Genomic DNA, 15,660 nt, shown 5'->3' on the forward strand with positions numbered 1-15,660 from the left:
TCTTTTGGAAGTCCATGTACATCACAATGAGATCCTCTTCTACCCATTACGTTCACTCAAACCTCAAGCTAGTTAAACACTATTTGTCCTCCAGTCTGTGCTAGATTTCCTTAATTAACCCACATTTTCCCAAGTGACTATTAATTTTGCCCCACACTATCATTTCTAAAAGTTTCCCCACCACCCAAGTTTAAAACTGACTGCCCTGTAGTTGCTGGGCTTACCTTTACACTTTTTTTTGATTAAGGGAGTAACATTTGCAATCCTCCAGTCCTCTGGCACTACCCGTATCCAAGGAGGATTGGAAAATTACAATTGTTCCTGTACAATTTCCACCCTGACTTCCCTCAGGATCCTTGGATGCATCTAGTGTTCCTGGTGAGTTAACTTTAAGCCAGCCTATTTAATAGTTCCTTATGAATTTTAAAACCATCCAGTGACATGACTTGGGCAACATCTTCTGCATTGGTATAAAAAAAGATCCAAAGTACTCATTTAGTACCTCAGTCAAGCACCCCACTTCCAGGTATAAATCCCCTTTTAAGTCCACTACTTTGTTTAACCACCCTTTTATTACCTATACACCTACAGTAGATTTTAGAATTCCATATATATATATATATATATATATTAGCTGTCTTGTACTATTTGCTTATGATTGGTTTTTCAATTCCCCTGAGCCTTGGCCCTGATTTTGAAATGTATTATCCAGCTGACATATCTCATGCATCCTTTTCTGCTTGATCTTAGCCCATCAGTCAGGGAGTCTGGATTTGTTTGCCCTGCCTTCCTCTCCTGTGAGAATGTACCTTGACTGTACCCAAACTAAACCCTCTTTAAAAAGGCAGCCAACAGTTTTGCCTGCCAATCTTTTATGCTAATTCATCTGGGTGAAATCCATTCTCAGCCCGTTAAGGTTTGCCCTCTTCCCAACACTGGATTGCACCTTGTTCTTTTCGTTGGCAATATTAACCTTATGATACAATGATCACTAGCTCCTAAATATTGACATTTCATCACTTGGCCCACCTCATTCCCAAGAACCAGGTCCAGCAATCTTAATCAAACTCTTTGACCAAGACAAAGTCATCTGGCCTCATTGTTCAGGTGTCAAATTTTATTTGATGGTGCTCCTGTGAAGTCCTTTAGATGCTGGCAACCTCATTGAAACCTACAAAATTCTGAAAGTTTGGAGCGTAGACACATCAACTCCCCAACCAGCAGAAACAAACACTGGGGCAGTCCCAGGGTCATTTAGGACTGAGATGAGGAGAAATTACTTCACTTAAGAGGGTTGTGAATCTTTTGAATTCTCCTCCCCAGATGGTTGTGGATGCTCTATTGTTGAATAGAGCAAGGCTATGATACAGGTTTTTTGGGGCCTCAGGGAATTAAGGGATATAGGCAGCAGGCAGGAATACAGAGTTGAATCCCAAGATGAGCCATGGGTAGTGGAGCAGGTTCAAGGGGCCTATGTGGTCTGCTGCTGCTTCTATTTCTTGTGTTCAACATCAGCATGTTACTATTCAGGTGACAGTTTCAAATATGGATATGGTCACCCTCCAGCACTATACCCACAATTTGTCTGTTCAAGAGAAGCCAGCTTTTCCTTCAACTAAATTTCAGTGCATGCTGCCTTTCTGCTTTATTTTGTCTCCTTGAAGGGGACCATATCCAATATTTCAACCCAAAGTTCCCAATTTTGCCTCTTGCCTTAGCATAACTAAGGACTTAGTGGGGGTTGAGAATAAAAAAAAGGAGATGGTTGGTAGTGGAAGAGAAAGAATAATGGAGTTTTATAATGTAGCAGGATAGCATTGTGCAAATTTGTTTTTAGGGGCAAGGGGTGCAGTGGTAGTGGTGGGGGCGGGGGGGGGGGGGGGGGGAGGAGTGGGGTTGTGTGGTGCAGAAACAACAGGAGGAGAAGATTCCAGGGGCTAATGAAAAAAAGTTCACTTTGCTCTGGTTTAGCAAAGAGCTCCAAGACAGCCAGTTTGGAGGTATCCCATAGCTAAGAAGTATCAATGGGCTGAAGAGCTTGGTAAGTTGTTTGCCCCAACATCAAAACCAGTCCCACTGCCTTAAAAGTATTTTTTCAACAGTGACCAGCACAGCAGATATACCTGGACTGGTTAGCTTCGTTAAAACCAGAGAATTTGAATTCCACTTGTGGAATTGTGACTCAGTATCCTACTTGTTTGATTTCTTACCTTGTCTAAATTGGTGAAGCTTTGAAGAAACTGTCCAAGGATCCAGACCAAAGGGCTATGCAAAGTGCTAAATAATTATTTTTGCAGCCTTAGTCTCACTCAAGAATTCTGGTTTAACCTGGGTAGGTTGACACCCAAATACTTTTAAGCAACTACACAATACATTCCTGAATTCCATAACAGATTAAAACTTTAATGTAGATATATACACACATGAATCCTAAAATCCAAGCTGCTACTAAAATAAAAAAATCTCAGCAGGAATTGTTCATAGGCTGTTGGCATGTTTTGCACTATTTTTGGCCTTTTCACACAAGGCAGTTAGTCGGGTCTGTTGGAAGAAAAACAGTTCATTAAAGTTCAAAACAAGTCATGTTTACATTGAACAAAATCCCTCGACACCTTCCTGGTATTTAACTTGAGATGCAGTTGAGAACTATGCCTATATCTGACTGCAAGCCTGGTACTAGATTAGAAGTCAGGGGACAGGGGACTTTGAGTTAAACTTTTGGGTTATATTGGCAATCAAACTGCAAGCACCAATTTTCTATGAACATTCTAAAAGCAACTGGATGAGTTATTGGGTGCAGCCATTTTGCTTATAGACAACAGGCAGGTTTTTGTTGTGAAATACCTTGTTTGTTTATTATGATCATGTAGACATTAAAAGAATATTCTAGAGCCTTTAAATAGATATGGATCTTCCTAACATGCTCAGAACAGCACATAGGTAAGAAAGAAACTTACCACTAGCAACTGGATACCCTGAAGAGCATGTGGATCAAGTGACTGCACATCTATATTGTTTACTTCCTCACCAACTGCACTGATTGCCTAAGTAGCAAACATCAAGACATCACAACTGATAGCAAATGCAAAACATAATAAATACAACTTTAGCAACAGCTTTGGAAGAGAAGTAGTGAAGTAAGAATTTACAGAACATGTCCTAAAGGTTACAGAACAGGTCACCAGCTACATCCCTTGAGAGGACTATGCATAACCACTAAAAAGGGAAAAAGTGGGCAAATGGCCAAGACTTGTAAATGTACCTACTTGTGGGGGCATGAAAAGAAACAAATCAGGAGGAAATGTTAATAGCGATGTCCCATAGAACAGCAAAAGCATTTTGCTCAGGGTCACAGATCAAGCAACTCAAGACTGGGCAACCATGAGGTGCTGTGGGCCATCAGCAGCAAAATTGTACTCAACCCCTGTCAGGAAGCTATTAATGTACATAGTATTTTGGAAAATATTTTTATTCTAGAATAGAGGTTTAGTCTGCAGGTTTGTCTTAATTGGATTAAAGCCAGCTAGTCTGGGTGCTTTGATGGGTACTAGTTTTGATATAAGAGATAGCATGCATTTGCATAGAGAAAACTGAAGCTTTTCTAGCAGCTACCAAGCAATGTTTATATTACTAATACAGTTGGTACTATGAAAGGGGCTTTATTGTTAGAGAGGTTTAGTTCAGAAGTTGTTGATGCAATGAGAATTAACATTCAATGGGGCTGATAGTATAACTTCAGTAGTTTTTGGGTGTGCAGGGCAGAGGCAATGCGAGATCAAAAGGCAGCTGTAAGCTTCCAACTGGCTCCACAGGAACCAAATGAAAGAACCCGATTTTTAATTTGTAAGGTGAAAATGCTTTGCCTGGTTTTTGATTAAGTCTATGGGTTGCTGTTGCCTTAAATGGAGGAGATTAGTTTGGGAGTTTGTTAAAGGTTATGATAGTAGTCATCCGAAGCTGTGTGTACATATATTTTAAACTTGTGTAAATTAATAAAAATGTTTCACTTAGTTTAATGTAAAACTGAGATGGTGGCCTGATTCCTGAATTTAGAGTCAAACATAACAATTATAGTGTATGACAGTTGTTTAAAGTCTCCTCTCTGGGATTTTTAAATAATTCGGCTCCACCAACTGCATCGGTCATAACAGTAACCTCATGGCCCAGCATATCACCCCGCCAGCAGATCAATCCTGGTTCAAAGGAGAATGCAGTGGGGTATGCCAGGAGCAGCACCAGGCATACCTAAGAATGTGTCAGCCTAGTGAAGCTACACATACCTACTTGCATGTCAAACAGCACAAGCAGCAAGTGATAGAGCTAAACAATTCCACAACCAACAGATCAGATCTAAGCTCTGCAGTCCTACCACACCCAGTCATGATGGTGGTGGACAATTAAATAACTCACTGTAGGGGGAGGGTCCACAAAAATCCCCATCCTCAATGATGGGGGAGCCCAGCAGATCAATGCAAAAGATAAGGTTGAAGCATTTTCAACGATATTTTCAGCCAGAGATGCTGAATGGTAAATGACAAATCTCAGCCTTCCCAGCATTACAGAAGGCAGTCTTCAGCCAATTCAATTTACTCCACATGATCAAGAAACAGCTGAAGGGACTGGATACTGCAAAGGCTATGGGCACTGACATTATTTCAGCAATAGTACCAAAGACTTGAGAACTCCAGAACATGCAGCACACCTAGCCAAGTTGTTCCAGTACAGCAACACTAGCATCTACCCAACAATGTGGAAAACTGCCCAGATATGTCATGTACACAAAAAGCAAGACAAACCCAATCTGGCTAATTATCACTCCATCAGTAAAGATGGATAGGTCATCAACTGTACTAAAGAGCAGAACTTGATTAGCAATAACCTGCTCACTAACAGTTTGGGTTCTGCCAGGGTCGCTCAGCTCCTGACCTCATTACAGCATCGGTTCAAACACAGACAAAAGAGCTGAACTCCAGAGGAGAGGCGAGTCTGACTGCCCTTGACATCAAGGCAGTGTTTGACTGGAGTGTGGCATCAAGGAGCCCTATCAAAACTGGAGTCAATGGGAATCAGGGAAATGATGGGCTGCAGTGGTTCAAGACAGCGGTTCAAGACAGCAGCTCACCACCACCACATTCAAGGGCAATTAGGGATGGGCAATAGCCTAGCCAGCAACACCCACATTTCATGAATGAATAGAAAAAATACAAGGAGTATCTCCATGTATATTCATTCAAGTTCATGTAGAATGTCATAAATGGTGGCTATGGAGGTTTAACTAAAGGAGTTTACAGCCTTTTGGACAAATTGTCCATTGTCTAGGTGCCAGGCCAAGAGGATGAACATCACATATTGTATTTCATGTTAGAACCTATATCACTGGAAAAGTAGAATGGAGTTTAGCAACGGGTGATTAGAAGGAAGAGGGATAATTGCTTTTAGGTTAATAAGAGTCTCATGAGTCACTTTGCAATTACTCCTAGAGTGGACCAGGTGAGGGAAGCAGGTTAAACAGATGTGCAGTACAGAAGAGGGGCCAGGTGGAGGTCTTCAGAATTCAAACACCTGAGAATGTCTGATACTAGAAGGAGCTCAAATAGAAAAGGTTTAGCAAAATACTAAGGTAAAGCAGTGAGGAATGGACTTTGTCTATAGGTTCAAAGATGTCAAGAATAGATCCAGCTCAATGAGAAATAAAGCAAGAAAAAAAAGGTATTTTAAGACAAGAAAAATGTTGAAATGGTTTTGGAGTACCTTGACCAAATAATGGCAAGGTGGGAGATTAGATTTGTAGGCAAGAGAGAATGTGAAGATGAGCGTTTGTAGTTTAAAAAAAATGGGGAATGTCCAGACTAAGATTAAAAAGGTAACAAACATGTGTGATTAGTGTTTGAGCCAGGATTGGAATTGGATGTTACCATGGAAACAGGCACTCTGATGGTGTGGATATGGTTGAAAACTCATCTGGGGTCAAATATGACAAAGTCAGTTACACTTAGCTTCAGACAGTTGATGGCAAGGGAACAGCTTGTTGCAGCAGTGAAAAATAGCTTCAACCTACCCAGTGTTTAATTGGAGGAAACTTTCACTCATCCAGTGCTAGAATTAGGTCAAGCCACCTGATCATTCTAAGACAGTGCAGGGGAGCTGACAGAGGGAGGAGCTCAGATAGAGCTGGGTATCCCCAGCAAACATGCAGAAACTAAAACTGCATTTTCTGTTTCAGTTCTGATGAAGAGTCGTACAGACAAAAAAATCTTAACCCTGTCTTCCTCTCCACAGATGCTGAGGTTTTCCAGCAATTTTTAATTTTGTTTCTGCATTTTCAAATGTTGCTGCCAAAGTGGCAGCTTGTAAACAAAATAGTGAATGCAAAAGGAGCTATATGGCCAGACCACATTTAGAATATTGAGCAATTTTGGGCCCCATATCTCAGGAAGGATGTGCTGGCCCTGGAGAGGGTCCAGGAGGTTCACAAGAATGATCCCAGGAATGAAAGTCTTAACATTGAGGAACGTTTGAGGTCTAAACTCGATGGAGTTTAGAAGGATTTTGGGGGGTGGGGGGGGTGAAAAGAGGGAATCTGATTGAAACTTACAGAATACTGAAAGGCCTGGATAGAGTGGATGTGGGTGGGGGTTTGGGGGGGGAGGGGTGGGGTGGGGTGGGGGGGCGGGGGGGAGAAAGAGATGTTTCCATTCGTAGGAGAGACAAGGACCTGAGGGCACAGCCTCAGAGTAAAGGGAAGACCTTTTAGAACAGAGATGAGGAGAAACTTCTTTAGCCAGAGAGTGATTAATATATGGAATTCATTGCCACAGAAGGCTGTGGAAGGCAGGTCATTGAATGTATTTAAGACCAAGATAGATAGGTCCTTGATTGGTAAGGGGATCAAAGGTTACAGGGAGAAGGCGGGAGAATGGGGTTGAGAAACTTATCAGCCATGATTGAATGGCAGAGCAGACTTGATGGGCCAAATGGCCTAATTTCTGCTCCTATGTCTTATATCCTAAACAGCAACATTCTGCAAAGATTAGGGCAAAAAGAGATTTTCATAAAGAATCATGAACTGTAAACAGCACATCAATACACAGGGCATAGGTAATATTGTAGCTCTGAAAGACATTAGGGCAAAACATAGTATCTTGTGTGGTCTGGGCACCCCATTATGGAAATGATTAGAGCCATTTGTAGCAAGATGATAGCAGGAATTGAAATGCTATTTAAGAAAGTCTGCCCAGTTTGAATTCAGGTATGAAAGTGGGATGGTGGGGGGGCAGAGATAAAGTATATCATATCTTAATCTCCTGAAATATCGAGGGCAGTCATGAAGATTTGTACATCTGCTTACAAGTTAATGTTTAAAACAACTCCTGTCCTGCATTTGAACCTTCGCCTGAGGCTGTTTACTTACCTGCCCATCAGCCAAAGGTATCTTAATAAAAGGCAGTGCCTTATCCACAGATGCTGAAGGATATGAAAATTTCTGTACTTTTCGTCCAGATCTAAGAACAAGCAGTTAGTTTACATCAATGGAGGTATAAAACTTAAAGTATTTGTTATTTTGCCCAACTAAACCTTTAAATCTAAAGATTGCCTTGAATACTCTTCACATTATGGGCACAGATATGGACTTATAGTCTCCCCAATCTCAAAGCGATTGAAAGTTATGTACCCAAAGAACCCAAAATGACCAGGAAGCAATAAAATTTATGCGGGGGGGGGGGGGGGGGGGGGGGGAGGAGGAGATGAAATTGAAATTCATATTTGTGCTCTCTGCCTCTAAACAAGAAAGGAAAAGGAAAGAAGGCAGTAAGTAGCTGGATTATATAGCCAGGAAGTTTCCACGTTTGGTCATTTCCTGTGCATTCCACCACCCCATCCACCCAAAGACTAAATAAATTAATTACTCAAGAATCCAATGAGTCAATGCTGTCTTGGGTAGGGGAGGAAAAAAAAAAAGAGAAGCTCCTCAGCCTATACTTTCTTCTCCATTCCCAAATCTTGTGTCCAAATGCCATTTTGGCCTAACGTCATTTCAGATGATGTCATTAAGGGGTAGTATGTAGAAGTAGGTATACCCTAAATGGCAGGATTCTTACTAGGAGTACAGATATAGATTTTTCCAAAGAGCCCGAGCAAAGTGTGTTAAATACACAAGGGCATCATCACTTTGCAATATTAAAATAATGTTAATTTACAAGAGACAGATTTGTGCCAAATTTACAGTTCTGGCCCAAGACAGAAAATTGCTTAGCAAACTATATTAATGAAAAGATGCTGTTAACTGCTACATCTTTCAAAAGAAAAAAGACATTTACTTTTTGTCACTAACAGATGACTTCTTTGATGCAGCTCCTTGAACTGAAGCTGCCTTGGTGCGCAATATTGGACCACTGCATAAATTTAAGGAAAAAACAACATTGAACAGAAGGAAGCAAAATACTAACATTTTTAGCACATGTTAAAAGTATGCCACTTTCTAGTTTAAAAATATTACCTTGTAAAAAGGGTTTCTTTGTCACAGTTGGGGAATGAACCTGATTTGGGCTTAGTTTGAGGTATCTGAAATAAAGTTTATGAGCATGGATGCCAATAACAATCCAGCTGCATGACAAGCAGTTGTGTGCATACACAAGTTTATTTTCAAGATGTTTGCTTTTCATGTATTGCTATATAGTTCATTTGTCTACCAAGCCAACCCAATCTAAAAAAATATTTCTCATGAACTTACTTTTGGAACCGTGCAACATTTTGCAGTAGTCAGCTTAGCTTTGCATTTTGATTCTACGAGTTCCACTTTAGAATTGGAAGACACTGGAGCTTTGCCTGGTATAGAAATATTATGTCATCCACCTTAAGATATCCAGAATTAAGCATAACTGCATTATTTCACTTGCCTTTTTTCTTCCTGGTCTTAACAGCAATGGCCATTACCCTTTCCTCTGGATAATCAGCCTGTGAATGTGAATAAATGGTTTCCGTCAGCTGTACACAATAAAACCTAGAGTTGTTAATTTGGTTGAGAAGCAAATGTGCTTTAAAAAATCCACTCACCTTGCTTGTTATGTATTTCCGATCTTGTTCCTGGCCACCAATCCAAGACCACCACCAAAGACATCGATAACTACACAAGTGATTCACTGCTGACCCTCTCTACCGTGAGATTAAAAACTGATTTTGCACTCTGCTTCATTGTGTGGTTTTATACCTATCTGTCCAAGTCTCAAGTAATTGCATCTGCTTCTCCTTATGTCTTCAGCTGTTGCTGAAACTCTTGACTTGATAATTCCAATGCGCTCCAGGCTGGTCTCTTACATTTTACTCTCTGCAAACTTGAGGTCATCCAATACTTGGCTGTCCATGTCTCAACTCTTAGCAAGTGCTGTTCCTCTATCAACCAAGACACAAATATTGGCTGAGTAGTGGATAGTGTAGAGGATAGCCATAAGCTCCAAAACAATATAGATGGGTTGGTGGAATGCACGGTAAAGTGGCAGATGGGTTTTAACATAGAGAAGTGAGAGATCAAACAGTTACAGGGATTACAAAATGTGAATATACTAAGAGGGGTAGATAAAGTGAAAGATCTTGGCGTACAGATACACAGGTCCCTGAAGGCAGCAGTTCAAGTAGACAAGGTTGTAAAGAAGTCATATGGAATGCTGTCCTTCACTGGCAGAGGTATAGAATATAAAAGTAAGGATATAATGTTGGAATTGTATAAAACACTGGTGAGGCCACAACTAGAGTATTGTGTGCAGTTCTGGTCACCACATTACAGGAAGGACATAATTGCTCTGGAGAGAGAGTGCAGAGGAGGTTTACAAGAATGTTGCCAGGGTTAGAAAAGCATAGTTACGAGGAGAGATTGGATAGGTTGGGGTTATTTTCCTTAGAACAAAGAAGGCTGAGAGGTGACTTGATTGAGGTGTACAAAATTATGAGGGGAATAGATAGAGTGGACAGGATAAAATTGTTTCCCTTCTAGAACCAGGGGACATAGATTCAAGATAAGTGGCAGAAGGTATAGGGGGGACATGAGGAAGAACTTTTTATGCAGAGGGTAGTGAGTGTCTGGAGTTCACTATCCAAGTTGGTGGTAGAGGCAGAAAGTGCTGTAAGCTGCAGGGCTATGGGCTAGGTGGAGGAAGATGGGGTTAGAAAGTGCACCTGGGTGTCCTTGGGCTGGCATGGACAAGATGGGCTGAATGGCCTCCTTCTGTGCTGTAACTTTTCTATGGTTCTATGCTTAATGATCTACTCTGGTTCCTGATGAAGCAATGTCTTAACTTTGAAAATTGTCATCCTTCGTTTTCAATCCCTCCATGGACTTCCCCTCCCTATCTTCTAATTTTCTCCAACCACACCACCTTCAGATATCTGCACTAATTCTGGCCTCTGGTGCATTTCCAGTTATATTTGCTCCACCATTAGTGGCCATGCCTTCAGTTGCCTCAGCCCCAAGCACTGGAATTCCCTCCTAAAGAGCTCTCAACCTTGCCATCTCATTTTCCTCCTTTGAGAACACTTAAAACCTACCTCTTTAACCAAGCTTTTGGTCATCTGATCTAATATCTCATGTGGCTCAATGTCATACTTTGTTTAACGTGCCTGTGAAGAATTTTGGGATGTTTCATTAAATCAAAATTTCTAGATAAGTACAAGTTGCTGCCTGCATGATTCTGTCCAATACTTATCCAAATCCTACCACACCCACAGCCATATTGTATGGGAGATCAGCCATCTTATAAATGTACACAAGCTTCCCACCACGACTGAACTGTAAATACAACCAGACATTAACTTTCTACAGCTCAACATATGTTGCAACTAAAGGCAAACATTGTTCATTGCCAGTACCAATATGCCTCTGGCATTAACTCCCATCAGCCTGCCTGTTCACTCAGCATTCTAATATATCCAAGTTGAATTTCCACAATTGTCCACCTTTATCCTAGTGGTCTCATTGTTTTCTTGGTGTTAGCCCAAGAATCCTTCCACTAATGTTTCTCCCCCAACCAAGTCCCCTTACATGCTACATAATCTTGTGCCAATCCAAAGCTCTGCAGCCCTACATCCAAAATAAAGTGGAACACATTACAATTGAGGGAGAGGCGTGGATTAGTGTTTGGACTTGAGATCTCCCAATGATAATTGCTAGCAGAGTGGGATGGTTCCCACCCCCATATTTATGAGCCTCAGAAGACTTCTCTACTTTGCCAGATTTTCCAAGCCTCCCTTACCCTCTAGGCACATTTTTAGTTTCTTGAGTTATCGGCACATTTTCATTTTACAACATCACTTTTGTTTATGTAATCATCATCTTCCCTTCACCTCAACTTCCTTTCCTCCCCAATCCAGCTGCTTAAAAGCTGTTTCTGTAACTAACAAGCTGAAATAGTAACCCCATGTTTCCATTCCCCAACCTCCATAAACATTGCTCCAGGGTGAGTATTTACTCTGGTTCTTAGCACTTACCTCTTGCGAAAAATTTATAAACAAATATTTACAAGCACTCAGGGCAAAGTATTCAGAGCCAAACTGCAGTAAATTTGTTTAATTACATGGATTAAAGCATAATTTTAAAAATGTCTAACTCAGAGAACTTAAATGAAATGAGAAATGAATGATGTTCCAGAGAGCTAAATTACAGAAGTGTTAGCAACCCAGTTCTGTAGAGCAAATTCAGAAATAAACTACTCACCATCACAGCAGCAGTTGCAATTTGATCTGTTCCTCCTGTAACATAAGGCATATAGTTGAGATTGTGAAGCAAAATGCAGGTGTTACAGATCATGATACAAAGACCTGGAAATGCAATCACCTGGGTCACAATTTTACTGTGACTGCACCAAGTCAAGTTCAGTTATATGACATTCCAGAATTAAGGGACTTTTAAAATTAGCATTTGGGGATTACACCCTATATCCCAACCCATTTGCAATTAGGCCAATACTGAATAATTCATTGACTGGCTAAATAATTCATCTGTTTTATACATGATAAAGAGACTTCGCCCATCTGTTAAATCATATTCTGCAATTCCATACATTTTTCCTGACAAAAAGCAAAAATCACTCAAGTAGTCTATTGTTTTACTTTGCCAATTGTCTCCCCCTTCCCTCCTCCCTTGAGATTTACTCCTTGCTGAGGTACAGCTCCAAAAAAGGTACTGATAGTCATTTTCTTTTAAATACTTATGTCCTCCTTACATTAACTTCCAAATGTTTAAGAAAAGCTCCTACCTTTGTTCATATGTCCCTTAGCGATTCACAAGTTCTCTCCACAGCTAAATCCTAAGTGCCATACCTATATTCTGTACTTCAGCCAAGCAGCCATATATGGACTTATATGTTTCTGGGTAGGTTATTAAACAAGGTGGGTTTGGTGGGAGTGGGGTTGGGGGTTCAGTGAGAGGAAGGGAAACATCACCCAAAAGGCTTGGTCACAGCAGGAGTGGCTAAATGTATCCCTCAATCCAAGGATACTGATGCAGCTCTCCTTGTTGAAAGTTATTAATCCAGCAATAGATTAATTTTGAAACTAGATTCCAGAGCTCTTGTGGTTTAATCACAAATTACAGGCTGGAGGCAGGGTTTGGCTGGGGGTAGGGGGTGCAGTTGCAAAGTCCAACCAAAGCACTTGTTTTAAAAAATATATATATTTTTGGGGATTTAATGCAATTAATAGCATGAATGAGGTGGTACCTTTTGGCAGGAATATGGAAGCCACATAATCCTTCAAATGTCTAAATAGGGTAAAGATGCAGAGGAATCTTGGAGTATAGGTACACAAATCATCAACACTATAGGTACACAAATCACACAGGTTAATGAGGTTCACTTCTCCGCTTTTCAATTCTATCCCTCCAGAAGTTAACTTGCAGAGAACCCAAGCTAAAACCATTCATGTAATATTGTGAACAGCTATTCTCCATAATCAAAATGGGTACAGACGCGTAGAGAGGAGAAGTTTTTGTCAGAGGGTCATCAGGATATGGAATTCTCTATCCCAGAAAGCAGTGAAGGCAGAGTTAAACAGAGTTTTGATAAACAAGGGAGTCAAGGAATATGGGCCAGTGGGGAGGTGGTAAACACTGGCAGAAAGTAAAGTTGAGACCACAATCAGAGCAGCCATGACATAATGAATGGCAGAGCAGGCACAAAGGGACAAGTAGCCTCCTCCTACTCCTAAATTCTATGTTCCTGTGGAGAAGGGGTTCAAAAGAGATTTACAAGAATATCAAAACTGAGATTAAATTTATCAGGAACGATAACCAAGCTTGAAAAGAAAAGACGGAGGGGTGACCCGATAGGTCTTTTAAGATTATGAAAGTACTTGACAAAGTGGAAGTGTCTGTCTACTCAGGGGGACCAGAACTATAAGAGGTCACTAATAAATTTAATAGGGGATTTAGGGGAGATGTCTTCATCCACAGAATTGTCAGAATGTAGAATGTGAAATCTGCTTCCATAAGTTGTTGAGGAGACCAGCACAGATGCACTAAGAAGGCACTAGATAAACAGATGGGAGAAAGGAAGAGAAGGATATGGCAATAGGGTTAGATGAAGAAATGGGAGACAATTTAGGTGCAGCATAAACAAGTTTGGTCAAATGCTCTGTTTCTGTACGTTATATTTTTTAATTGTATGTTAGGTTTTATTACAAAGCGATTGGAGCATAAAGAATAAGGAAGTCAATGCAATCACATGGGGTTTAAGTCAGACAGGGTACAGTTTTGGTCTTCTGACCAAAGAAAGGATACTATGAAGGCTCACTATGCTGATTCCTTGTTTGAGAGATTGTCCTACGAGGACAGGGCAAGTAGGCTAGAATTATAATCCCTAGATTGCAGAGCGATCTCATTGAAACAAAATTTTTAAACAGCTCGCGGGAGTAGATATTTACCCTGGCTGTGGAGCCTAGGATCTGCTTTAAAATCTACTCAACCTTAAAATAAGCCATTTGGACTGAAGAGGAGAAATTGTTCACTCAAAGCATTATAAATCTTTGAAATTCAAAGCGGTGGATGCTCATTCAGTATATTTAGGACCGATTGGCTTACTTTCGGACACGGAGGGAATTATGGGACAGCACAGGAAATTGTAGTGAGGTAGATCACCAGCTATGAGCAAGTTAGGGGTCTTATGGCCTACTGATTTTCTTAATACTATGCAAATACAAAATAGACAAAAATTACCAAGGAAATCCTTTAGCTTTATTCGTTTGATTGCTGCTGGCATCTTTAACAAGTAAACAGTCAAGACACTACCAACCATGTCCATTAATTTTCCAAAAGATTGTTCCATTTCCCTTATTTTTTCATTTGCTGCAAAGGAGGAACAAACATTTAGCCCTGTCCAGAAGTTGTTTGTGCACAATTATGAAAGCAATATACTTAGAATAAATAGACAAAATCCCACATTGTTAACTCTAATGTACTTCTATTTAGTGGATCCATTAATCTATGGAAGCTTTAACATAACAGCTACCAGAGGGGCAAGGAGTGATTGAGACAAAAGTGAGTCAAAGTGCCCTTGTGAGCACTACCAGAAAGTGGGGAAGGTTCACTTGTGACAATCCACCCTTTCTCTCTCTCTCCCCCCTATTAAAAAGTAGGAAAATAGAGAATAGCACGTCAGTAAAAGTTAATGGGTTAGAGTTAAGAAACGTACTAGTTTAAGTAGGTAACGTCCCACCCCAGGATTAGAAACACTTTGCAGACATGTAACATTAAGGCACGAAAAAAAAGAGTAAATAAATACCTGATACCAAGTTTACAAAAGTTCTGTTGAAAAGGTCAGAGACATAAAATTCAAACTATTTTCCTTTTCTAGATACCACCTAACCTACTGAATATTTCCAGCATTTTTGCTATTACCATAAAATAAACTACAATTTGGACCATTCTGCTAAGAGAATCGAACTGACCTTTCGCATCGAAATATTTCATAAATAATTGTATTCGCTCATCTTTCGCCTCCTGCGAGAGGGTCATTTTCACCGATTCCTCATTATTCCAGAAGGAAGCCTTCCGCTCACCTCTGGTCCCTGATGCCATAACGAGCACCTACTGAGAGTAACTTAGAAACTACTAGCTACACGGCTACGTAATGTTCTCCCTATTTGTACTGGCTGGGAGTAATTGTCAAATTGTACTTTTATTTAATCCACTCAATATGAAGTGGCCATTAGAATGTATTTTAATCGTATAATGTTATGAGCTAAGATGATCGTTCTGTGCTTATAAGGTTGCTCTTTCATACACTGGGCTGCAACGAGAGCTTTGATCGTGGAACTCGTGCCATTGCACGGGATCTTGGCGATTCCAGGGGTGAGGTTTCAAATCCGAGGTAGTCACAGATACACTTGTGGATTCGACATCTATCATCTGGATCCATTATCGACTTATAAATGAACTTTGTTGCTAAATACATTACCGCAGACTTTTTTTTTTGCAACTTGACTGACCTAAGACCCAATCCCCATCCAAGGTAATTTCCATATTTGGAGACACCTGTAGCACTGTAATGAGGCAAAATGGTCTAACTCATGAACCATCAGCCAAACACAGCTAATGGGAATCTAAATGTGGTTATTGCATTTTTCATTTGTTCATAAAAAAGAGTAACAGATTCTGTGATTGGTCATGTGATTTCC

At 40.4% G+C, this 15,660-nt stretch overlaps 1 protein-coding gene across 1 annotated transcript; it reads right to left on the bottom strand.

Annotated features, from left to right (window-relative positions):
• Positions 1-2,382: 2,382 nt before the first annotated feature.
• Positions 2,383-15,401, bottom strand: LOC121280055 (borealin-2-like). The gene is made up of 11 exons (XM_041191684.1): positions 15,267-15,401; positions 14,932-15,070; positions 14,201-14,329; positions 12,000-12,057; positions 11,705-11,739; positions 8,732-8,826; positions 8,498-8,562; positions 8,319-8,393; positions 7,412-7,502; positions 2,958-3,044; positions 2,383-2,541 (listed from the first exon to the last, which is right to left on the bottom strand). Exons 1-11 carry the CDS (start codon positions 15,399-15,401, stop codon positions 2,479-2,481), a joined length of 972 nt encoding a protein of 323 aa, XP_041047618.1. The 3' UTR covers positions 2,383-2,478.
• Positions 15,402-15,660: the final 259 nt, after the last annotated feature.

Source organism: Carcharodon carcharias, chromosome 7 (assembly GCF_017639515.1).
Source record: "Carcharodon carcharias isolate sCarCar2 chromosome 7, sCarCar2.pri, whole genome shotgun sequence".
NCBI classification, from domain to species: domain Eukaryota; kingdom Metazoa; phylum Chordata; class Chondrichthyes; order Lamniformes; family Lamnidae; genus Carcharodon; species Carcharodon carcharias.

What these genes read in the sequence shown, in the direction of transcription:
- LOC121280055 (XM_041191684.1), bottom strand. Translation starts at nt 15,401, where the DNA reads ATGGATCCAGATGATAGATGTCGAATCCACAAGTGTATCTGTGACTAC. An exon ending in GAAATATTTCGATGCGAAAG is followed by an intron (nt 14,330 to 14,931) that starts GTCAGTTCGATT and finishes CCTCCTTTGCAG; the next exon opens with CAAATGAAAAAATAAGGGAA. An exon ending in AGGGTATCCAGTTGCTAGTG is followed by an intron (nt 2,542 to 2,957) that starts GTAAGTTTCTTT and finishes TTCTTCCAACAG; the next exon opens with ACCCGACTAACTGCCTTGTG.